General features: G+C 46.9%; 1 protein-coding gene across 4 annotated transcripts; it reads left to right on the top strand.

The window, feature by feature from the left end:
* The first annotated feature begins 744 nt into the window (after nucleotides 1–744).
* On the top strand, nucleotides 745–25,000 carry LOC124470426 (5'-AMP-activated protein kinase subunit gamma-2-like). Of its 4 annotated transcripts, none has more exons than XM_047024297.1 (16): nucleotides 745–1,295; nucleotides 6,605–6,676; nucleotides 8,353–8,647; nucleotides 15,196–15,422; nucleotides 16,409–16,460; nucleotides 18,382–18,491; nucleotides 18,767–18,848; nucleotides 19,739–19,797; nucleotides 20,210–20,255; nucleotides 20,351–20,405; nucleotides 21,260–21,386; nucleotides 21,661–21,826; nucleotides 21,916–21,953; nucleotides 22,058–22,204; nucleotides 22,357–22,450; nucleotides 22,556–25,000. In XM_047024297.1, the coding sequence occupies exons 1-16, from the start codon at nucleotides 1,206–1,208 to the stop codon at nucleotides 23,527–23,529; spliced, it is 2,634 nt and encodes an 877-aa protein (XP_046880253.1). In that variant the 5' UTR covers nucleotides 745–1,205; the 3' UTR covers nucleotides 23,530–25,000. The 4 variants fall into 4 exon arrangements, with proteins under 4 accessions (XP_046880253.1, XP_046880256.1, XP_046880254.1 ...); XM_047024300.1 differs by lacking the exon at nucleotides 745–1,295 and adding an exon at nucleotides 4,365–4,485; XM_047024298.1 differs by lacking the exon at nucleotides 745–1,295 and adding an exon at nucleotides 5,961–6,036.
* Nucleotides 25,001–25,287: the final 287 nt, after the last annotated feature.

A 25,287-nucleotide genomic window follows, 5' to 3' on the forward strand; every position in this document is an offset into this window, starting at 1 on the left:
ACCAATCAAGGCGTATTGCGGTTGAATCTACCGCTTTTGCTAAAGTTGAGTAGGCAGTGACCTCGTGCGTACAGTCAATGATGATGCTGCAAGCAAGCGATGAACCAATCCATCCATCACATTAAGTTGCCCATTGTTTCATTTATATGTACATATTTATACTCATGATGGATTTTCCTATTGATTGTTTATCCTGGCATGAAAACATGTGCTGTTGCTGTTACAGATGTGCAGCTCTTAGGCAGTTCCCAGATGCTAAATTCTACCTAATTCTACACGCTTCCATGAACTGTTCACATTTTAAGGAAATATGCGAAATACTAAGTGGGCTTTTAAAAATTTTTTTATTTATCATTGTTGATCCATAAAGGTAGGCTAACTCGAAAAGGGGAACTGAAGAAAATGTGCTAAAACAGCGTGTCTTTTACAAAAGCCCTACTGTAGAAATGTTGGAGAATATGTAGATTAATATTCGTGCTCACCGCGGGGTGGCCGTGTCCACCGTTCAGAAGAAACATCGACCATGGTCTCCACTCAGAAAGTTCAAATAACTGAGATTCTATTTGCAACCTAATTCGTGGAACAACGTGATATACTAGCATGGTTTATGAGACAGCACTCAAATCTGATTGACATGTCTGTCATCATGATCTTGTTTTGTTACCGCATCGGCGTTATCATCATCAGCCCAGAACCATCGTAAAATAGAAGGAAAGTGACAGCTTGGAATTGTGCGCACAGCTTGACGCATCAGTTGGCACGAGTCCCGCCACGGTGAGAGCTAGTATTTACTGGCGGCCAGTCAGCGTGCGTGCTACACTCAGCTCTTCGCAGATCCATCTCAAACCTAAAGCGCGCACCTACACCAGCGAGCGCACATTCCTATCAACAAATCAGCTTTTTTTGTGAAATTTCGATAGGCGAATATTTGCGCGTGAGACTAGGTGGGGTTCTTAAACGGATTATTGATCCCGTCGAAGTTGCATCTACAACAAATGAATGCGGATATAGTCAGTAGGAAATTGGAATGATCCTGCAGCGAGGAACGTTCCCAGCTTGAATATTCTACACCAAGCTGTCCAGTCCACCACTCCCAAGAGGTCGGTGGTACGCAGGCTACTATATACCTACAATATAGGTATTCCCGAACAGACATCAAACGTTTCTCGACTACAAAACAAAACATCGAGTTTTCTGACTTTCTCATGATGGGAAGCACTGTGGCAGACCCCAAGAGGAGAGACGTGAAGAAGAAGAGTATAAGGAAGAGGAGATCGCTTCGGTTGAACATGCCCGTGAGTGTGAATGACGTTCTACCAAAATAGGCTACAGGCTGAATCTCCTGTAAATAGGGACTGTTACTGTTACTGTTACTGATGGACATAATGCGTCCCCCCTCCCCCCTCCAATAGCCTGGTTGTGGGCGGGGCAGGTTTGTGTTTGTCGGACAGCTGATACTCATGTCATAGTTTAGACTTATCTTGTATCTGTGTCAGGGGAACATAAGTCCCCACAGGACTCAGGAAAACAATGTACGGCATTTATGCCACTGCGCACCTTTAATTACGACAGCAGCAGCATGAACATTTAATAAAAAGTATTATTACAATGTTGAACAACAATGAGATAAACATTGAATAGAGGTGTTTCCCACAGCATTTAGGAACACCGGAGTAGAACGTGGGAATTGGGTGTGTTGACATTCAATGGATTTAATTCGTAAAGTTACATGCACTTCTTCAGTTTCATGCATTTGGGGACGTGAGTTTTTTGCCAATCGTGTAGCAAACACAATACACACAAGACCTCTCTCTCAAATCAAACCCTAAAAGGTATAGGCTTAATGAGTCCAGTAATCTGATCACCAAATGGCAGTTAATGCATCCATTATAATAAATACTAGGCTAATCCGCATGGGAGGAGAGATGACCTTCCCATCACTGACACAGAAAAACGACATTACCCAGCAGCCACTGAGTCATATATAAACTACACTACCCATGATTCAGTGTGTTACAGTGCATTAGGCAAAAGGTCAGTCTGCAAGGAGAAATAGGGGCAGAGTTCTGCAATCTGCTCAATCTCATGCTTTTCTCCTCTCATTTTTGATGATTCATAAAGATCGTCCTGTGAGAACAATTGTGTTTTCCATCCTTCCAAACACAGGCTCTCACTCTCTGAGCCATTCCCATGGTCACAGGAAATGGCTCCTTGGTCCACTCATGCGTTTCATCATCATCATCCTCATCATCAACAACAACAACAACATTCAAAAACAACAATGCACTCTTGTTGTGTGTGGTGATAGCTCAGCCCCTCTCCATGTGTCTGCTCCGTGGTATGAAAGGACTTCTTGTCAGCTTCATCTGTTTATTTGAAAAAAGACAGACTGAAAAAAACAATCTATGTTTGCACAGGCCTACACACCAGTCCCTGCCAAAAAACCCTATCAATCAAAACCAAAACACACTCCTCCACAGACAGCTAAATGCCAGTGTCTTGTTTGAACCGATAAAGGTGTTGTCTGCATATAATGTGCCCTACATTATGTACAGAATAGGTGTTCTGTTTGTCACTATGTCCGTATAAAGAACGCGTGTTTGTCTGTTTCTGTAGAGAGATTGTGTGTTGATCGTCTATACGTGTGCAGAGCAGGGCACTCACACAGGTCTCTGTGCTGTTGTGGCGCACTAGCCAGTCTGGTGTTGTATTGTATGGGGACAGCAGGCCACTATAGTGTTTACTGCTCTGTCTACCTCTGTCAATGGAACCACATAATCCCCTGGATACACTGAACTTTGGTAGCAACACACACATAGAGAGGAAAGGAGGTCAGAGTACATTTGAGGAAAGCTAGATATCAGTGTGTAATAGTGACCAGTCTGTTACTAATGACCTACCTGAGTTGACTTACAATAGTTTGAGCATGATTGCAGGAGGACCGGTTTGTGTGTGTGTGTGACACCTGTTACTGCTCTTAGGCTAGGAGCTATACTATACAATAAAATATGCATCCAAACTTTACCGAGAGGGAATGTAACCGTAGTTTACGGTTTTGTTTGGGCTTGTTTGTTTCTTTTCCCTGAGCACACCCTTGATGCTGGCCACACGCTCTGGCCTTTAGAGTGAGCAGGAGATGTTGGATCCCATCTGGATCCCATCCTCACAACACGTCCACTGTGCTCATGCTGCTGGTGTCAGTGACCGCAGCCAGCTGAGGAGAGGCCTAGCTGAGGTTGCCGGTCCTCTGCAAGGTCCTCTACTACGCACATGTAATTGAACGTAGAAAGATCAAATCTATGTTGCGCAACAGCTGCAGGATGTTTTTTCTGCTCCCATGACCTTAATGAAGACCTGTTAGTCTTTTCTTTTTTTTTCTTCTTTTTTTTTTTAAAGCAGTTGGCATTTCTTACAGTTACTCTATACTTTACCAGTGGCGTGTGAGGTATGCTGTCGTCAGAGAGATGGTTAGAATCCAGCCTCTCTCTCTCTGTCTCTCTGTCTCTCTGTCTCTCTCTCTATCACTATTTCCCCACCCCCTCTCTCTTTCTCTCTGTATGTGTGTTTTCGTTTATTTATTTTTGTGTGCGCATGTGCATGTGTTTTATTTGTGAGGGGGGCAAGGTTTTGGAAAATCCTCATTCTGTCCATCATTTAGAATAACCTTCTTGGCCAAATACTGTCAAAAATGAATACAAGGACACACATGGAACCCCCCCCCCCCCCCCCCACAAACACACATGCACACACACACACACATATCCAAAATGTCCATAAAACCAATGAAGCAGCTCGGTCAAGCGTTGCCTTGTCCAGGCACCTAAGAACAGATCTAGAGTCAGAGTGTGTGTTCAGCTACATGGAGTGAGTCTGAGAGAGGTCACAGTCAGCTGATCTAAGACCAGCTGCTGTAAGCACAGAGGCTGGAGTGGAGGATGCTTCTCTGGTGACCTCCTCAGGGGTCAGGAGGAGGGTTGTTGGTCAGTAACTGTAGCTACAGACAGATGGGAGAAGTGTGGAAGCCAAGGAAGAGGAAGAAAGGGAGGAGGAGGAAGGATGTACTGTGAATAGACGGCCCACTGACCTCCATCCAGAGAGAGAGAGAAAGAGAGAGAGAAAGAGAGAGAGAGAGAGAGAGAGAGGAGGGGGGAAGGGAGAGAAATAGAGAGCTGCTGACGACTACTCTCCAACACTAGTCTAGTTCCTCCCCTCTCCTCCGTGTCCCTTCCCCCTCCTTCTGCCTTGCCTGTACTCCCATCTCCTCCCTGTCACCCCCTTCACCCACTCCTCCTCTCTTTCCCTCCTCCTGTCCTACCCCTAGCCTATCCTGATCGGTCTCTCCTCTGACTGGTCCAAGGCTCCTCAAATAGGATTTGGCAGGCCTTGAGGAAGAGGTTTAGGTAGTCTGATTATGGCCCAGCTAAGCAGACCTTTTGTAGTCATCCCTGGGACAGACTGGAGGACTGTACCTACCTGACCTGACTGGTAAGTGTGTGTGGATGGTTCTGTGTTGTGTCTTCAACAGTGTTCAGTTTCTCTCTCTTTCTCCCATTCAAACTGACACACACACACCAGTTCTGCCAGACCACCACTCACATTGGTAGTGTAAGAGAAACATTATATTATTGGTGTTGCTTTTGTCTATTTTAGCACATGGATTTGTGTCAAAACTCCATGTTCACACTGTACTGTTTGAATTCAACATAGCACAGTGCACTTTAATCATCACGATAGTCCAAGCAAATTTTGTCAAACTTGTGTAAACTTTACTTGCAACCTCTTGTGTCCTTCACTGGAAACATTGACCGTTTCGTCTGGTGACCTAGGAGGGTTTGTTTTTGAGACTCTGTAGGAAGCAGCCAGTCTCTGGCTCCAGCATCAAGTTTGGAAGGAGACAACAGTGTCAATAATGAGTCAAGTAGCTTCCTATCCCTCTCTGCTTTTGGGTCCTTGTCTGCTTCCCTGACAGTGTAGACCTGGATGGGGGTCTTCCTATCACCTTCCTAATACCTCTAATGCGGTAGAAGGGGAGGAGAGCTGGAAGGACATGTTTTTTAATGACCGAGACGTCCCTGTCTCTTGATCGGAGATAAGGGCCAGCAGGACACATACACAGTGTGTCCTGCCAGCCCAAGGTCACCCGTATGGCCGCGTTGGGACACACAATCTACTTCCCTGTGATATACGAGGCCATTTACGTCTTTGTGGCTGTCTACAGATGTGATTGGATGGGAGGGTTTATAGTGTGTGTGTATATCTGTGTGTCACTGTGGATTTGGCCTTCATTTCTGCACATGGTTGGGGAAACTTGAATCCTTCAGTCAGTTGTCAGTAGCAACAAGGCTTTGTGCCGGTTGATATGGATCTGAGGAGATGTAGGCTGAACTGTGAAATGTACTCTGCTGGCTCTACTCTTGTAGATGTGTGTGTATGTGTGTGTGTGTGTGCGGGGGGGGGGGGGTATTGGAATGTGTGTCCGAATATGTGATATATTGTCCCAGTTTTAAGTGGAGTCAGATGGCTGAGCGGTTAGGGAATCGGGCTATGAATTAGAAGGTTGCCGATCCGATTCCCAGCCCTGCAAAATGACGTTGTGTCCTTGGGCAAGGCACTTCACCCTACTTGCCTCGGGGGAATGTCCTGTAAGTCGCTCTGGATAAGATTGTCTGCTAAATGACTAAATGTAAGTGTGATGTTAGCCTCCTGCTGAGTCATGTTTAGAAGGTTTCAGCAAATGAGCCCCACACTCCTCTCTAACTGGCTCTGGACTTGTGCCAACTCTCACTGTCTATCCTTTTAACTCCTCTCTCTCTCTCTCTCTCTCTCTCTCTCTCTCTCTCTCTCTCTCTCTCTCTCTCTCTCTCTCTCTCTCTCTCTCTCTCTCTCTCTCTCTCTCTCTCTCTCTCTCTCTCTCTCTCTCTCTCTCTCTCTCTCTCTCTCTCTCTCTCTCTCTCTCTCTGGGTCTGTGGTCCTTTATAAAATCCTTCCATTCTCAGTCTCCACATGGAGGAAGAACGGGGCAAAGGGCTTTTGTGTGTAAGTCTGCCTTTCAATACCGTGTTTAATGACTCTAAAACCAACCCTCTTCACAGATACTTTTGTGTGTTGTGTGTGTTTAGGGATTAACTGTATCACTGTGAACTGAATCTATTGTGAAGAAAAGTTCAGTTGCATTCCGAGTGTTAAATACATACTAAAACGTATGCTACTCAAACACCAACACCAAAGTGTGTTCAGAGAAAAACGCAAAATATAGATGTTGTATATGATTTATAAATGTAGATAAAATGAAGCTGTTTTCAAGAAGCTGTAAATGGCGTCGGTGTTATTTCTCTATACCAGTACTGACAGTATGCTGTAGCTATATTTCAGCTCTGCACCAGTGTCCATGAGGTTGTGTTGTTGTTGGTGTAGTCCAGGGATCTAGTTCTGGAAGCCTTGGGAGCCCGACCCTGCAGTACATGACTCCAAACTCGCTGACTGTCACTCCTGTTACAAATGATGTGTCGGAATCACTCTTTATTCTTTCTCTCCTTCCCTCTCTCTCTCCTTCCTTGCACCCACCCTCGCTCTCTCTCTCTTTCTCTCTTTCTCTCTATCTCAGGACCTCAGTTCTTTTGCCATGCCCTTCCTCGAAGGGGATGCAGACCACGTGGACAAGGACAGCTCACACAAGGTACAGTAACTTTCTACACCAAAATAGTCATTTAAAACATTACAAATACAACTTCTTTGTGCCAGATGGATCTTTACTCACATTGCATCTCATGCAATTGTTCTTCAGGTCACGTTTAGCCTCCTGGGGATACTCCATACTGTCTCATAGGGAACCAATAGTCTTAACTGTTTCATAAGTAACTCACCATGCTTGCCTTACCATGCAAGTTTTAAGTAAGACTTCCTGTAAATCTGTCTTCAGCTTCCTGTCTGCAGTGTCTGCTTCCAACACCATACTGTGTCATCATTGTGCTCTGGATCTCTGTATTGGTCCGTACTGTCTGAGCTATTCCTCTGGTGATTATGTAAACATTGGCATTGTTACCATGTTTGGTTTGATTATTGCTCTCAATCGGATGATAAACCTCTTCTTTCAGCGTTAGCAGTGCTAGGACATGATGGTATGTTCTTGCAGCTTTACAGTGATTTCTCTCGCTCTCTCTCTTTTTTATTATCCTTATTTGTCCTCTCCCTGTATCTTCAACCTTGAAGTATGAAGGTCTCACTCCTTTTCCCTCTCTGTTATCAGAGTTGATCACTGAGAACTGCAGGCTCCACAATCCATCAGCTGAATGGTGTACTTTTAGAAAGCTAGATTATGGTAAATGTATGTTATCTGCTTGTGTTGGGTTGCAAAGAACGAAAGTGTTATCTTAGTTCCCTAATTCCATCACCACTGTTTCCTCGTTCTTGAGGTCGGCTTAAAATTAATTCCTAGTGGAGAAATTATTGTTTTTACTACAGTGGCTGTATTCTATTTTGTTCTGGGAAGTTTACAGTAAACAGGTAAACACTGTGTCTCTGTGTGTGTGTGTGTCTGAGAGAAAGAGAGAGTGTGCGTTTGTGTCCCTTTGCTCTGGGAAATGCCTGTGTCTCTGGCACTGAGCCAACGTACAGTGCCATGTAAACATACCGTGTCAGCATGTAGCTAATCTGTTGATTACTACCTGCAGCACTGACTAGGGCATTTCTGCACACTGATCTTCTCACAGACACAGATATGGACATGGTGTCAGCGTGTGATGCAGAACAACTAGTGACGTAACGTTACAAGTTTTATGATTACTGTCCTTGTAGACTACTGTTTAGTCGCTGAGCGGTTTTAATAGGCTCGTACACTGACTAGGCTCACTGTGTGAACTCCACTACAGATGGTGGCTGCCATGACAAACTGTCTGTTGGTGGCATGGAGCGACAGAGAGAGGAGAGAGAACTGAGAGAGAGGGAGAGAGAGGGAGGGAGAGGGAGAGAGAGGGAGAGAGAGGGAGGGAGAGAGAGGGAGAGAGAGGGAGGGAGAGGGAGAGAGAGGGAGGGAGAGAGAGAAAGTGAGAAACTGAAATAGAGAAGAGCAACGAGAGAGACTGAGAGAGAAAGAGACGCTCCTGTCTGTGTGTGTCTCCATATGTACATGCATATTCCTATGAGACTGAGTCACCTCTCTCCTCACTCTGACCAGACAGATCTGGGATACGGCACCATCATAGTCATCAGCATCGTTATTACGTAACTGATTTGGTTTTGTAAATGAAGTGGGTCGACTCACAAACAGCAGACAGCATTTTAGACATAAGGCTATTCTATTCTATTCCAGTCTTATGTATTAGAGTTTCTTCTATCTCTTGGTGCTCCCTACAGGGTGAGGGGAACTGCAACTCTGCCAGCCCCACCAAGGGCTTCTTCACACGGGGGCCATTCAGCCGGCCCTCCAGCCCCAAATCAGCCCCGGCCAGGACCAAGACCAGCCCTGGCTCCCCCAAGACCATCTTCCCCTACCCTCCCTCCTTGTCCACCTGCCACCAGGACTCCCCTCCCAAGTCCCCTCGTAGGTTGAGCTTCTCCGGAATCTTCCGCTCAGCGTCACGGGACTCCGCCTCTTCTTCTACCTCCACCTCTCCCGTCAGCATCAAGCTGTTCTCCCGTGCCAGGAAGGGTAAGAGGCTGCACACACACACACACACACACACACACACACACACACACACAAACCTAATGACGAGCGGCTCCTCTCAACATCTCTCAAAAAATAATTATATTGGCCTGTGGTTGATATTTAATGTAAGTGTGTGAGTGTGAGCGTCTGTGTGTATGTGCATGCATGTGTGTAGGCAAAAGTGTGGGCGGTTGAATGCTGATGTAGCACACCAGGATAATACATACACAATACAGTGTGGCGTCACTCAAGCTTATATAACTAAAACACACACACACTCACACACTAAAGTGGGGTTCTGATTAGAGCCCTGAAATGTCTGGAATTTTGTTTTGATGGTAGACCAACGACAGTAATGACACAGTAGTACCGCCCTCAATGTGTGTGTCTGTGTATGTGTGTGTGTGTGTTCTTCCACTGGGCCTCAGCTAGTAGAGAGGTCAGGCGGCCTCCCAGTTGTAAGACCAGATGATGTTCAGTACTAGTCAGTCTGCTGGACCACCTCCAACTGTCATCATTACATAACCAGCGCTGCTAGGCTAGTTAGCTATGATGCCACCACCATGCTGCTCATGTTATTATTATGATATTGTTCAGCAGAGGTCAAAAACAAGAAGAAGCTCATTTCTGATGTCAATGTTTATGACCAAACCAGTATTGTGGAGAACCGTGAGTTCTACTATAGGACCCCTACATTGCTGTTGGTGAAGCTTGGATGCTGGTTACCTAGAGCCATCTAGTGGTCATTGAAAGTATTACACCCAACAATAGGCCACTGTAAGTGGAATGGACCGTTACGTAACTGATGTTGTGATGTAAGAGAAGAGCTGGAGAGAGAGAGAGTAAGAGAGAGAGAGAGAGAGAGAGACAGACAGACAGAGAGAGAAAGAGAAAGAGAGTAAGAGAGAGAGTGAGAAAGACAGACAGACAGAGAAAGAGAGAGAGTAAGAGAGACAGACAGAGAGTGAGAGAGACAGACAGACAGAGAGAGAGAGAGTAAGAAACAGACAGAGAGAGAGAGAGATCTGGGGAGGACATTCACACAGCAGGTGATGAACATTCTGGGTTTCATTTGTCCACCTGACCTCACTCTGCCCGAGGCTCCTTTATGTGAGAGGAAAAGTAAACAAAGATAAACACTTCAAATCACTTACACATAAGAATATGAGACGATAGGCAGCAACATGAGTGTGTGTGTTTGTGAGAGAGTATTTCTGCACTGCTGTAGGAGATAAGGAAAGGCCTTAAGCATGGCTTAGTCAAGCTGACACACACACAGACACACAAACAAGGAGAGAATTCCTTCATGGTTAAGAGGTTTTATTCATGGAGGGCCAACAGGGATTCATAATGGTCAGGTCTGTAGAGACTCTAACTAGTCAAGGTCACTAGAGGACAACAGTGGGGTGGGAACGAGTGGATGTGTGTGCGTGTTTGTGCGTTCATATCTGTGTGTGTCTGCACATGTGCCTGTGTGTGTGTCTGCGGTAGCTTTACTAGATGGGAGGCAGAAATAAACTGAACCAGTCAACACCAATGGCAGACAGTCAAGGTAAAGAGAATGGTGGTTTTGGCCTGTTTGTTGTTGCCTTTGCCTGTATGAGCAGCTTACAGAGTTTAGAGGAGCTACAGGGGTACTGGTCAGGGTCCTAATGCACCAAGTCTCAGTCTCCTAGTCCACTGGCCTGGGAGTTTATTAAGTTAATAGTGTCTAGACTACTTAAGCACAAACACACAGACTAACAAACACACACAAATACACTTATGCACACACCCCTGTGGCCCCTAGACTCCTGCCAAGTTCACTGGAACAAAGTAGCAAAACACTCTGTTCACACCCTCCCTCCCTCTCTCTCTCTCTCCCTCTCTCTCTCTCTCTCTCTTTCTCTCTCCGCCCTCGCCCCCTTCTTCACCCCGTACACCTTTTTTCCACCCTCCCTCCCTCCTTGTATCTGACCATTTATCTACCCCTCCCATTTCTTCTCTTCTTTCCACCCTCCAATCTATCTCATGTGCCTTTTCCGTGCCAGAGATCAGTTCTCATCAGACAGAAGAGGAAGAGAAAGAGAAGGACACACAACCACGCACACACACTCGCACACGCACACACACACACCAGCGGAACAAGGCCAGCAGGACTGCTAGCAGTGCATCACAGAACTGCCGAGATGAAGGAAGGAATTAAAAGTTACAGTAGCTACAGAGGGAGGGAGACAGGGTGAGAGGGAGAGAGAGAGAGGCAGAGAGAGTGGGTGGGAGAAGGAAAGGGAGGGGCAAATGACAGGCAGAGGGAGAGTAGAGAACCACACATAGAGGTGAACTCATTTTTATTCTAGCTTCGTCACAACTAGAGGAGGTCTCTCTGTACTGTATTCCGTCTGACTGTCTGCTTGGCCAGTGTTGTTGAGACCAGTCCTGGAGGCTTAGAGAAGGAAGAGCAGAGACGGAGAAAAGAAAAGACGAAGAAGGAGAAAAGGAGGAAAAATAAGGTTGCAGTTCCTCATTCTACTTTTCTGGAAGAGAGAAAGACACACAGGGGTAAAGGGAAAGAAAGATTTGGAATGTGGTCTGTTATCTGCTGTGTGACAGACTACCTAATCTACTTACTAGAGTGTGGTTACATTCCCACCAACCCAGCCTCAGCCCCAGCCCCAGCCTCAGATTCAACCCCAGCCTCAGCCTCCAGTATGTCTGGTTGTTACTCCTCTTTTTAACCGTTGCTTTACGCCATCCGCCCGCTCCGACCAATGAAACGCTTCGGCAGCCTGAAGATGAACAGGAAGAGGAAGGAGCAGGAGAGACGGACAGGAAGGAGGCAGTCTGAGCCCCATGGGCCTCTGGGATACAGTAAGCAGACCGTCAGCATTAGTCAGATCAACTGTTGAGATGTAGAGCTGGATGATGTTGATGTGTTAGAGTTATCTGTACAGTGATGTCATAGAACTCCTGCTGTACTTGGCGTCCTGCTTTGGAAATCACACGAATGCTGAGATTTAGAGAAAACCAGTGTGGATTGAAGATAAACGGTATCAATAGATAGTCCGTTGGAGTAAAAGTGTTTTTAAGTAACATTATCACAGAATGTTGGGTGTCCGTGATAGAAATGTTTTTCTTGTCTGTGTGTAGCGTGAGTAAAGTATGTATGTCATGTAAAGAGGTTAGAGGGGGACGGTGTAGAGGTCTTGTTTGTAATTCCGGAGGAGTGTGTGTGTGTGCATGGCTGCCAAGGAGACACGTTTAATTATTTAGGCTGACATGACCGAGTGGAAGTGAAGACATAGAGTGACCTATAAAAACGGAATACTTCACAGTTCTACTGATTCAAACTCAGAGACACACAAACACAGACCAACAAACACACACACGCATGCCTCCATCTTGTGTGTCGTACAAGCACCTGCTGAGGGTTGTCTTCAGTTGTTACTCACACTTTTTTGTCTCAGAGATCAAGGACCGATGCAGAGAGGGATATTGTAGCAACTCTGCTGTCCTCAAAAAGGTTGTGGCCACCTTATCCACCTTATCCACCATATCCACCTTTCTGCCCTTCTTTACATGGGGTAGAGACCTGAAAAGATGGTTGCCTCTGCACAAACACTCCCTCTCTCATCACCACCTCTTCTCCTCCTCCATTCTCTCCCTCCCCCATATCAGTCCATCCTCCCTGGGTCCCATACTCACCTCCCTCCTCTACCTCCTCTCTAGTTTCCTGCACTTCTTTTCACCCCTCCTCTCCTCTCCTCTATCTTCCCACTCCCCTCCCTCCCTCCTTCCCTCCCTCCTCCCTTCACTCAGACCCCGCTGAGTCACGGTATCAGTCAACACACGCATGTTGCAACAGCCTGCATACTGACACAAGGAAGAGGGGGAGGGGATGAGAGGAAAGGAAATGAAAGGAGAAGAAAGGAAAGGATAGGAAATCAGAGGCTGAAATGACAGCTGTTGTGGCCCTCTGGCAATGCTGACATTCACACAGTGTATCTTACATAACCTGTCTGTTACCGGGTAGAAACACGTTGAGTCGTGACCCCACATTACACCGGCTGGGCCGCCAGGGCTGTAATCTCACAACCACTACTCACTACTATTGTTAGGCCAGAGCACACCTGACTATTGTTGCTCTACATTGAGGTCTATGCTTCTGTTATCATGATGCTGGCCAAAGGCCTATATGAGATAATCTGAGAGGGGCTTAGAGAGGAAGGGAGAAAAAAAGAAAGAGAGAGAGGGGGGGGGGGGGGGGGGGTTAGAGAGAAACTACTAAAGGGAGGGGTAGTAAAAGAGTAGGGCTTAGTTTTTTATAAAGCTCATAATCTCTATAATCACAAATGAAAACAACTGTTGAATCTAAGTGAAACTGAGTTTTTTTTCTTCTTCACAGTATTTTGCAAATTGCAAATTGTATGTGCTGCCAAAGATTGTTAATTTGCCTTTCAACAAGAGATGTATCTGCTTTGCATAATAGACTGCAGGGGGCACTAGCAATTCACTTTTGTGTGTGTGTGTCTATGTGTGTGTGTGTGTGTGTGTGTGTGTGTGTGTGTGTGTGAGAGAGAGAGTTTGCGTTTGTGTCTGTGTGTGTGACTGTGACAAGTGTCAAGAGAAGTGTTATATTCACAACTGTTTTTAAAGACACTGGCTACTTTCTTGCTTTGCAATGCATGCTGGGACAGGCTGTTGATTGCTCTTCCCTTGACGTGTCACTCAGCCCAGACACAGGTAGCCATTTCCTGGAACACACACATACACACACACAAATATCCACAGACATACATACACACTCAACACTTTCCCAAACACTCTTTATTTCAAATCCCTCCCTGCCTCGCCCCCCTCTGTCTCTTCTCTTTTCCACTCTCTCTCCATCTCACTGCCTCTGGTCCGTTGCCATGGTAGTAGTCTCTCTCAGTCTGGGGTCTGATGCCCCACGTTGAGTGTGTGACTCAGTGGAACACTCAGAGCCAGCGGCCTGCCCATCTAGTTATCATCACCAGCTTTGTCAACCTGAGATGACCCCACCAAATACCTAGTATTGGTATATTTAGTTATGGCATAGTATTGTATAGTGTAATATGTCATAGTATTATATAGTATAGAACAGTATATGAGAATAGAACATATTAGAGTATGGAACAGAATGGGGAGTAGTAGCGTGCTAGCTTGCTATTAGTAAATGTTGTATTAGACTGAGATTAGGGTTAGAATGTAACCCTGGGATTCCAGAGAGGTTGTGCAACAGTGTCCAGTTGGTGCTTGAGCTGATGGAGCTGTTGTCAGCCAGTCAGATTGGTTTATTTGATCAGCTGCTTAATGCCACGGAGCAGTCTGGCCAATCAGGTCCATCTGGAGGAGGAGGGAAGAGGACTAACTGTAAACTATAAATACTGAAAGATCGGGATTGAGGTAGGGGAATGTGGGTGTATTGTATGTGTGTGTGTGTCTGTGTGTCTGCTCATGTCCGCTCCAGTGCTGAGATCGACTAGCTAGTCCAGGTCATAAAACTGAGATGATCACCATAATCACATCTCAGTGCACTGAGCCTCCCTACGTTCTCACTCTTCCCTATGCTCGCTTACTCTTTTCCCCTTCTCTCTCTCTTTCTGCTGTGGAAGCGAGCCATGTTTAATTCAGATGGACTGGTACACTGTTTTGTCTGGGTTTGGAAACACTGAGTTCCAGCCTCTCTCTCTGTCACACACACACACCCACCCACTCTGCTCTCCATCTGTAGCCTGACTAACCCAGACACACTGCTCTGAGGTATGCTAAATCAGGGATGACAGCGAAAGAGAGAGACGAGGAAAAAAGGGAACAGTTGTGAGTGTTTGCTAGTATGTGTGTGTGGGTTTGAATGTGTTTGAGAGTGTATGAGTGTGTGTGTGTGTCATCTCTAAGCAGTAAGCTGATGATTCAGTAGCTCTGACGTTAATGATCCATGTGTCTTTATGGGGCAGAAGGGAGGGATAAACGCTACACACACACACACACACATGCGTGTGATGCCTCTCAAATGAGATAATGCAGGATATCAGTAACCTGCCGTTAGAATGCATTCGATGGCGAATTCCTCTGTACATTACTGTTATGCTGAACCAGCAGAACTAGAGTAATCAGCCAGCTACCGTTTACTGCAATTGACAAGTGCTCATAGATCACTCCTCCTAAAGAGTGCGTGTGAGTGTGTGTGTGTGTACATACGTGTGTGTGTACAGGGTGCTATGTTACATTCACCATATCAGGTAGCCAGAGAAACTCAGTCTTTCTCTGTCTGTGTACAGTCAACCAGAGAGTGCAGTGTAACTGTAACGGGCAGGATGCTGGTAGAAGACATTGTTAGCTAGTTGCCAAGCGTTGTCCCTCTCTAGAAACACAACCACACATGACCAATGTGATTGGGTGACATGACCTTATCAACGGGTGATTGACAGCTACTGTTGTCCACATGTCCAGAACGCTAATCTCAAATCTTGTTCATTGAGAATCATGTAACCCTATTCTTCTCTCTCTCCCCCCCCCTCTCTCTTTTCTTACACCCTCTCTCCCCCTAGCGTCCAGTGTGTCCTCACCCCCCTCGACGCCCTCCCTGCCCCCCAATCCGGCCTCCCAGCCTGCCCCCGCGTTCCCCCTGGAGTTGTATCGAAGTGAGCCGGAGAGGCTGGAGGCCCGTCTGCGTTCCTACTCCTCTCCCCCAGACACAGGGCAGCGTTACAACCCGCACACATCATCCTCCAGGCCTCCCCACACACCTTACACCACCATCGCTCCCTCGCGAATGGTACGTACTTTACATATCCCCATTTCCTTTCCCTCACTGCATCCCTCACGTATCCCTCCCCATCCAGACTCTCCATACCCCATCCACATCCAATGCAATCCCTATCACTACCTACTCAGTACTCCCTAAAGTTCTATGTGCACCTAAAAGGCTACAACTTTTGCCCGCGCCTTTCACGGGATGTTCCTGGCTGGCTGCCTATCTCCCCTGATATGACACGTAATTGGATGTGTCCTATCTATGGCTACACGGATAGACCGAGTTGAGCTTACGGAGCGTTTTGAACTACTACTAGTTCAACTACATTTATCCGAAGGGTTAAAGCCGGGCTGCTTACACTGTTCCTGTTTTTAACGATCTGTTAAATGCTGTTGTTTTCCCCACTGATCAAAGCGTTGTTTAACACGCCTACCTCTCACTTGGACTGCAGCAAAGTGGAATGTACCATTGGCTGTTTATAGGGGAATTCTAGGCGATCAAGCTTACTAGCTGGTAGTTTGTCACTGTAGGTAGCCTACTGTATAAGCTACGTTTCCAGGGGAAAGTATCAGGGATGTAGGCTAATGATAAAAACGAATTTAGTGTTGAGAAATCTGTGCCACATCCTTTTCAAACGAAGCGGCATGCGTCCATATTAAAATCAACCAATCACTTTCGCCAGTCACGGATTGAGGGGGTTTTCACGTTGTTGGCATCGCTAGAGGAGACAGGAGCGACTGTCGATAGTAACCGAGGTAATGAGCATTCAAGCCAAACGGATTCAACGTGGCCTCAAAATTATTCTGTATTAACGAGTGTAAATGTGACAAGTAGACCAGGATTTTCTACTTTATCACTGAAAACCGACTACCGCTTGATTCCTGCGCTGCCAGTTCGCTCGTATACGGAGCTCACAGCTCACGGATACCAAGTGAGGAGGTAGAGGGGACATACGAGTGCCCCGGTACACTAGCAGCCGTTGTCACTCTTGTGTGTTCTGTCTACAGGTTTACGCTGTTGCTGAAGGCATGCTGGAGAAATTGGACCCTGACGATGCTGGTAAGATGGAGATTCTTGCAAACATTTCTAGAAATCCGATGATGTAGTTGGAGCTCTGCGAGAGAACATCATCACAGTTGCTTCAAGTCGTGTCTGCCCTCCTCAACTTGAGCTTAATTTCTGCACAGAAAGATAGAGCTAGTTGTATTTTTGCAGTCATGGGGGGAGTGATGTATAGACGGAAGGCATTTTATGTACTGTATTTTAGTTTGAATAGTTGTGTGTGTGGAAATCTGTTACAGTTTAAGTTCGCCAGCTAGCTTATACCGATGTGTCAGACTCCGCAACATCAGGACCATCTCAGTATGTCGGGGAAAATGGAGCGTCACTGGCTGTGTATTAGGCAAATTCTGCCCCTCCATCTTTGTGTACTTTCATTGTCTTCGACAAACCTGTTGTTCAGAGAAGCAACCTGCTTTCAGTGTTGTTTTGGCGGGCAGATAAGTGTAGTACTGGGGGTGGGTAGCGCTGCTGTTGCACTAATCTGTGATGAAAGGAGACTAGTAGCGGAGTGAGGTCATAGGTTATTGAGCATCTCCTGAGACGACTACTCAACCTCATTAGACCTAGTAGTTTAAGGGCCTTGGAAACAGTGGTCCATAAACATGGATGCAGCTTTATTCCGACCACCTCTTCCACCCCCTATCTACCTCCTCTCCTTCCTGGGGGACCATTCTAGGTCTTCTGCAATGGGTCAATGGGAATAGTTCTACACAGTACACATACCAGGCTTTTTTTCTGCACAATAGAGCCATTCTACTGTAACTCAGTCCAGTGATTTGCCAAGGTGGCTGCTGTCCAGAGCAGAGCAGGGCAACAGTGCTGAGGTAAATCCTCGTGCTCAGACACCCTGAGCTGTTTAACCTGGAAAGATTGGGTCATAATACATTTGTAAGAAAGAGAGAAAGAAATAGAGAACTTTCGAGCTCTAGTGTCATGATGTCCTCTCCTTGATTGTATATGTCAGGCAGTCATACAGTCTTCCAGTCCTCTAGTAGTCCCCCAGTCCACCAGTCCTCTAGTAGTCCTCCAGTCCCCAAGTCCCCCAGTCCTCCTGTCCTCCAGTCCTGTAGTAGTCCCCCAGTCCTCCTGTCCTCCAGTCCTGTAGTAGTCCCCCAGTCCTGTAGTAGTCCTCCTGTCTTCCAGTCCTCCTGTCCCCCAGTCCCCCGTCCTCCAGTCCCCCAGTCCTCCAGTCCCCAAGTCCCCCAGACCTCCTGTCCTCCAGTCCTATAGTAGTCCCCCAGTCCTCCTGTCCTCCAGTCCTGTAGTAGTCCCCCAGTCCCCCAGTCCTCTAGTAGTCCTCCTGTCCCCCAGTCCTCCTATCCTCCAGTCCCCCTGTCCCCCAGTCCCCCGTCCTCCAGTCCCCCAGTCCTCCAGTCCTCCAGTTCCCAGTCCTCCAGTCCCCCAGTCCTCCAGTCCCCAGTCCTCCAATCCCCCAGTCCCCCAGTCCAGTCGGGTCATGTGTGTGTACTAGGCCCCAGATGGTGACCATGTAGGAGCTGAGAGGAAGAGCCAGCAGACAGGTGGCCCGACACATTGTCTGTTTGTGTGCCTGGAGGTGAGCAGCAGAGAAGACGGATAGGGTGTGTGTGTGTGGCTGGAGATGAGGTACGGAGAAGCAGAGAGGGGACAGATTGAGTGTATCATTAGGTCTGGTTACCCAGGTGGCGAGGCAGCACTATTATGGGATGTGAGTGCCAGCTCTCTGGTGGAGGAGGGGAGGAGGGAGGAAAGGTGTTATAAAGGAGGGGGAGCTTGAGTCCCCGCAGCCCAACGTTCTGTTGCGTCGACAGCTCAGTAACCTGTACGGAACTGACTCAGCTGGTCTGCAGACACCACCATCAGCAGGGTCAGATAATTGCCATGGCAACAAGCTCCGTGTGTGTGCTTTATCTTTGTGTGCGTGTGTGTCTCCCCCCAGCCGTTGAGAAATCCGAGAGGGATATCTACATGCGCTTCATGAAGTCGCACAAATGCTATGACATCGTTCCCACCAGCTCCAAACTGGTGGTGTTTGACACCACCTTACAGGTAGGTCGTCCATCTTTCCACCCCTCTGAACTTCCATCTTTTCTATCCCCCTCTCTCTCCATCCTTCCTGCCCACCGCCTTCACCCTGGGACTGTCTCAGAATGATTAAAATGAAGGATTCATGTGTGGGAGATTAGCTCTTCTCTGCACCCATACTGATGTCCTCATTAATGTGTAACTACGTCTGACTGGCTGGACTCACTGCGTGATATTCTATTCCGTTCCTTGTGATGGTATGGATGATGATGAGGAAGATGTGTGTTTCTGTGTTGCAGGTGAAGAAGGCGTTTTTCGCCCTCGTGGCCAATGGGGTGCGAGCGGCCCCATTATGGGAGTCAAAAAAGCAAAGCTTTGTGGGTAAGGAAGAAGTGTTCGTCTCAATGTGGTGTATCTATACTGTCTTTTTGTTTTGTCAGTACTACACACACTATGTATATGTGTGTGTTTGTCTGCGTGTGTGCTCACAGACTAGCAGATGGACATGAATGGGAATAGAGCTTTTTTTTATCCATTTGAGTCTCCCCTCTCCACCTCAGCCTGAATGGATGTCAAACAGTGAGACAGAGGGATATGGAGGGGGAAATAGAAAGTGAGAGAGAAAGAGAATGATATGGAGGGTGGACTAGAGAGGGAGAGAGAGAGGGATATGGAGGGGGGAATAGAGAGGGAGAGAGAGGTAATGTGTGATAGAAAGTTGGGTCATTGGGTGTTTCTGTCTCTTGTATTAGCGAGTGAGAGAGATAAAGAGAGAGTGTGTCTGTGACAGAGAGTCTAGTCTCTATCTTTAGCAGTGTTCTGTTCTGAGAGAGTGGCTCCATCTCCCTCCCTCCCTCCCTCCCTCCCTCCCTCCCTCCCTCCCTCCCTCCCTCCCTCCCTCCCTCCCTCCCTCCCTCCCTCCCTCCCTCCCTCCCTCCCTCCCTCCCTCCCTCCCTCCCTCCCTCCCTCCCTCCCTCCCTCCCTCCCTATTGTTCAGTTCTCTCTCTGTCCTTTGTCTATCCTTCTCTTATTACGCTGTCTTCGCGTCTGCCCTCTATCCCTCCCCCTTTTAACCTCTCTCTCTCTGTGAGGCAGAGAGGTAATCTGTACAAGTCTGCCCTCTGTGCAAATTTTTTTTGTATGTACTTTGATTAACCAGCTGTATTGTCCCATCTCTCCTCTCCTGTCCTCCATCTCTTTCACTTTCTTTCTTTTCCTCCTCACTTTCTTCACCCCTCATCCTCATATTCCCATTCATTCCCTTTTCTCAGGTATGTTGACCATCACAGATTTCATCAACATCCTGACCAGGTACTACAAGTCTCCAATGGTAGGTGATCTTTCTCCCTTGACCCTTGACCCCTGGCACTGTGACCTACTGCAGCCGACCAATCCCTGTCCAGGCTGGCTTTGAGGTCAGCATGGTAGAGACCAAACGACATGTAGAAGCTGCCTACTAATCTTGCCTAATGAGTGTAGAGGAAGTAGGAAGTAGCTACAAGAACTACAGAGATAGAATTTGACGTATGTCTGGCCCGAATGTCCTACAAACATCAGTTCCCAGCAGAGTGGAGAATTAGTAGGTCACACACACAGTCTCTCTCTCTAAGTCTCTCTCATCATCCCTCTAAACACACAGTGTATAGTAGATGTTTGTGTGTATCCCTTTGGTAATGCACAGTATGTGTCTCTGAGTTTGTGTGTGTGTGCAAAGTTCATGGGTGTGTGTTAATGTGTTACAGGTTCAGATCTACGAACTGGAGGAACACAAAATTGAGACATGGAGAGGTGGGCTGGACCCGGCTTTCTCTATGATGCATAGAGCATATGTCTGTGTTGTGTTCATGTGCGTGTTGTGTTGAACTTGTGTGTTGTGTCCACAGAGCTGTATCTTCAGGAGACCTTCAAGCCTCTGGTGAACATCACACCAAATGCCAGGTACTGTTGGGGCTCCTGCAGAGAGGGGGGGAGAGACAGAGGAGGAGGAGGAGGAGGAGAGGGAGGGTGTGATGGAGGGCTGTAGGGAGGGGAGAGGGAGGGTGTGATGGAGGGCTGTAGGGAGGGGAGAGGGAGGGTGTGATGGAGGGCTGTAGGGAGGGGAGAGGAAGGGTGTGATGGAGGGCTGTAGGGAGGGGAGAGGGAGGGTGTGATGGAGGGCTGTAGGGAGGGGAGAGGGAGGGTGTGATGGAGGGCTGTAGGGAGGGGAGAGGGAGGGTGTGATTAAATATTTTAGAAAGAGGTCTATACGCTTTCCAAGAGAAGGACCTGAATTATTCAGTGTGTGTGTAAAATAAGCCCCATCACAAACACAGAGAGAGACTGAGGGAGACTCGGGGAAATGGAAGGGAGGAGGAGGGCAGATGGAGAGAGCAAGGAGTGATTTGAAAGATGAAGGTAAAGTGCTGGAGAGATTTCTCTGGGGAAATCTCCATTCTATAAATCTCTGCCTTGTGGGACTATATCATTCTATTCATGTAACCACATCTATAAATTCCCATTAAATGAGTATAGGTCTGTTTGTACTGTTTATATTCTTGTGTGGCTCCCTCATGCACATTTATACATGTGTTTGAGCGTGCGTGTAGTCTTCAATCTCCAAATCACCTTAGTCTTGTGTTTGATGCACTGTCTAACGATTTATTGACTTGAGGCATATTTCCTTTCCCCTCTCCCTCTCTCCCCTTGTTCTTTTCTTCCCTCTCTTTTACCTTCTTTACTCCCCCCTCCCTCACTCTATCCTGTGTCCAACGTCTCCCCCGTCTCCTCTTCCCTTCACCCCTCATTCTCTCCAGTATCTTTGATGCGGTATACTCCCTGATCAAGAACAAGATCCACCGTCTGCCTGTCATCGACCCTGTTAGTGGGAACGCCCTCTACATCCTCACACACAAGAGGATCCTAAAGTTCCTGCAGCTCTTTGTGAGTCTCCTCCCTCCCCATCTGATTGGTCAGCTCTTTGTGAGTCTCCCCTCCCCATCTGATTGGTCAGCTCTTTGTGAGTCTCCCCCCTCCCCATCTGATTGGTCAGCTCTTGTCACCAACCACAGACCACCCATCTGGTTGTTCGTTAGTTTCACTTGCGTTGAACTGAACAGAAATCTCAAACCTGGATATAAACTAACAAGTATGCTGCCATCTACTGGACATGGTGGGATTGACTTCTGTCTTGTGTGTCTCCGCGTGTGTTTGTCAGGTGTGTGAGATGCCCAAGCCAGCGTTCATGAAGAAGACTTTGGAGGAGCTGAGTATTGGGACGTACAGTAACATAGCCTTCATCCACCCTGACACGCCCATCATCAAGGCCCTCAACATCTTTGTAGAGAGAAGGGTCTCTGCCCTTCCTGTAGTTGACGAATCAGGTACAACTGTGTGTGTGTGTGTGTGTGACTGAATGGGTGTGTGGGTTTTAAATGGTCTTTCTCTGACGTTGTGTGTTTTGTCTCCTTAGGGAAGGTTGTGGACATCTACTCTAAATTTGATGTCATAGTAGGTTCCCTCTTATCACATCAATATGAAATAATAATTGTACTTCACCATGGCTGTCTTCTCATTTCCTGGTTGTCAAGAAGTTCTCCAACCTGTGTGTGTAGAACCTGGCCGCTGAGAAGACCTATAACAACCTGGACATCACGGTGACCCAGGCCCTCAGACACAGGTCTCAGTACTTTGAGGGAGTCATGAAGTGTAACAGGATGGAGACTCTGGAGACCATTGTAGACAGGATAGTCAAAGCTGAGGTGAGAGTCACACACAGTAGCGACTACAGGAGACAAAGCATATTACTCTTACACACACCACACACACACACACACACACACCGACAGAGGCTTAGAGGCTAGTTTTCTATCATCTGTTTTGTCTTCTCATCCTCTCCCCCTCTCTCGTCCAGGTCCACAGGTTGGTAGTGGTGGATGAGAATGCCAGCATAGTAGGGATTGTCTCTCTGTCTGACATCTTACAGGCACTGGTGCTGACCCCTGCTGGTATGTATACGACACACACACACATCACAACAACACCTTCCTAATAAATGAAATATGCTCTCTGTCAAACCATCCCTCCCTTTTCCTTATCCCTCTTTACTCCAGGTATTGGCAGGAAGGAGTCATATCCGGAAATGGGACCAAAAATAGTGGAGCCACTGATGGAAACGGATGTAGAACCCGCAGAGACAACCGGAGAACTGGAGGGGGAACCACCTGCAGAACCAGAAGTAGAATTACTTACGGAACCTTTAACTGAACCGGAGGAAGAATCACATGTGGAACCTTTAGCAGAACCGGAGATTGATGCACAGTTTGCTGAAGATGCACTGACTGAAGAAAAGGCTGAGACTGCTGTGGAACAAGAGGCTGAGGCTGAGTCTAGGGTTTCTGAAGCTGGGGCTGAGACTGGGAATGGAGTTGATGCTGAAGCTGGGGTTGGGGATGAGGTTGGGGCTATTGGTGTGGATGAGGCTGGGGCTGGGGCTGAGGCAGGGGGTGGGATTGACGCTGGGGGTGGGGTTAAGGATGTGGATGAATTAGAAGCTGTTGTGGATGTAGAGGCTGACACAGAAGAACTACAAGAGACTGAGGCAGAGACTGAGGCAGAGACTGAGGCAGAGACTGAAGCAGAGACTGAAGCTAACATACATATTGATGCAGATAGCAAAACAGAGGCAGAGGATGAGCTAGAAGCTGATATAGAGGCTGGGGCAGAGGATGAGCTAGAGGCTGATATAGAGGCTGGGGCAAAGAGTGAGTTAGAGGTTGTGGCAGAGACTGAGGCTCAGTGTGAGTCGGATGCTAAGGTAGGAAGCGAGACAGGAGTTGAAACTGAGAGAGAATCTGAGTCAGATGCAAGGACCGAGACAGAGGCCGAGACAGACGCCGAGACAGAGGCCGAGAAAGAGGCCGAGGCAGAGACAGAGAGTGAGCCAGGCCTACAAGACGAGTCAGAGGTCCAGACAGAAGTAGCAGAGTCTGATGTTAATCTACAGCTGGAGAGTGAGGCTGATGTAGAGAGCTCTGAGGCAAACACAGAGCAGAATGAGGCAGGGGCAGTGTTAGAGGCAGAGTGACGTCAGAATCAGGGACTCTCTGTGATTGGTCAGACTTGACGTGAAGTTACGCTGCCGTGATAGGAAGTAAGGAACAGGATGGGGGTGGGTTATAGCCCCCAGGCTAATGTGGAATTGGCCAGAAGGAAGGCTTGGAGAGTTATGATTGGTCAGGGTTAATGTGGGGCTCTCAGAGACAGGTGGCTGATAGATAAAACTTTGTCAGGTTGGAAAGAGGGGTTACGTGGGACTTGTGAGTGAACCTAACAGGACTAGCTTCGGTCTCCCCCCTTCCCCTCATCGTTACCCCCCCCCCCCTATCTGAAGCACCTAGGATAGAGTACACTGTCATCAACCCTCCTTTAATTCAGAACTAAAACCAGGTTTTACGTTGTGGTTGTTGGCATTGCTTGATTCCAAGCCTAAAAAGACAGGATATGTAAATGAGGACCACAACCCATGTCCAGACCCCATCCAGTCCTCTCTGCTATCTGCTCTCTGGGGATCACTGAAACCGTGGAATCATGAACCTTCTTTTAAAGCCTTTTTCAGTTTTCAGTAGTGATATAGAAGTCTGTGGCTCTGTGTGTGGTCCTCTGTCCAGATTAACTTTAGGGCTTGGGTTTCTGTTGATGACAATGGAGTCAAAAGGCTGAAATGTTGTCAAGCTTGCCTGAGGAATATTCTAGAATCAGCAAGAGGAAACTCTTGTTTCAGATTCACAAACTACTTTAAAAATATTTATAACATGTTCTGTTATTTCCTACCATTGGAAATACAATATCCACAATCTTTATTTGCACAGGGTTCTCAGGGATCTAAGCAGAGAGGGGATTATGTGTTGGGAGAACCCTGTTTAAGACCAATCCCCCATAATGCACTACTTCTCTAATGTCATGCTTGTGCGTCATTGGTGCCTTTCATTCATCTTGTGGCCCACCATCACCATGTCTTGGGAGAGAATATAGAAAGGGAGGGAGAGTGCGTGTGTGAGTGAGAAAGAGAGGAAAAGTGTAATTTAATCTGAATGTGAATGTTACAGCAAACCAAAACCATAGTCCAGCTATGGATGATATTCCCAACTGCTAAATCATCACTCATAGATTTATTTGCTGAAATCAAGATTATTTAAGAATCAAAGTCTATTATTTTCATGATATGTTCATTAACTTGAGATGATGCTGTAAAGATAAAGATTTAAAGTTGTATTTATTTATTTACTGACAAATTTGTGTTTTTTGTTTTGATATCTTGAAGATGGTGGAATTGGAGAAGCGATAACCCACCCTATGTCATAATGCAGCCAGATTTGCTGTAAATGTACAATGTGGACTGGAGGAAGACACTAACTGTTCTTTATTACATCACCCAAACCCATTTGTTTCCAGGCCTTCCTGAGACATGCATGGGCATCTGTTCTCAAACTGTAAATAAAGACAAACCATGTTTAAAAAAAAGAAAAGATTACAGTAAAGTGAGATGAGAATTGAAATGGTGTGTTGGATGGATGTTTGAGGGTTTAGCGCAATGTTGTGGTGCTTTGGTGGAACTGCAACAAAGACAAGACGCACGTCTACTGCTGGTTTCCTGGAAACATTTGAGCTCTTAATAAATTGTTGTCTTTTTGGCAATTGGCAAAACAAATCCATAGCTGAAAATGGACTGGTAAAAGTTGAAGTGTTAACTACACTTTTTCACTCAAGACAGCAAACAAGTATGGGCTCTGACATGGCCTTAAGTAAAAAGTGCCATTAGCTACTGTTTTAGTGTCACACTGGT

This window comes from Hypomesus transpacificus, chromosome 8 (assembly GCF_021917145.1).
Source record: "Hypomesus transpacificus isolate Combined female chromosome 8, fHypTra1, whole genome shotgun sequence".
Classification (NCBI taxonomy): domain Eukaryota; kingdom Metazoa; phylum Chordata; class Actinopteri; order Osmeriformes; family Osmeridae; genus Hypomesus; species Hypomesus transpacificus.

What these genes read in the sequence shown, in the direction of transcription:
- LOC124470426 (XM_047024297.1), top strand. Translation starts at nt 1,206, where the DNA reads ATGATGGGAAGCACTGTGGCAGACCCCAAGAGGAGAGACGTGAAGAAG. An exon ending in TGTTTGACACCACCTTACAG is followed by an intron (nt 18,492 to 18,766) that starts GTAGGTCGTCCA and finishes TCTGTGTTGCAG; the next exon opens with GTGAAGAAGGCGTTTTTCGC. An exon ending in CAAAATTGAGACATGGAGAG is followed by an intron (nt 20,256 to 20,350) that starts GTGGGCTGGACC and finishes TTGTGTCCACAG; the next exon opens with AGCTGTATCTTCAGGAGACC.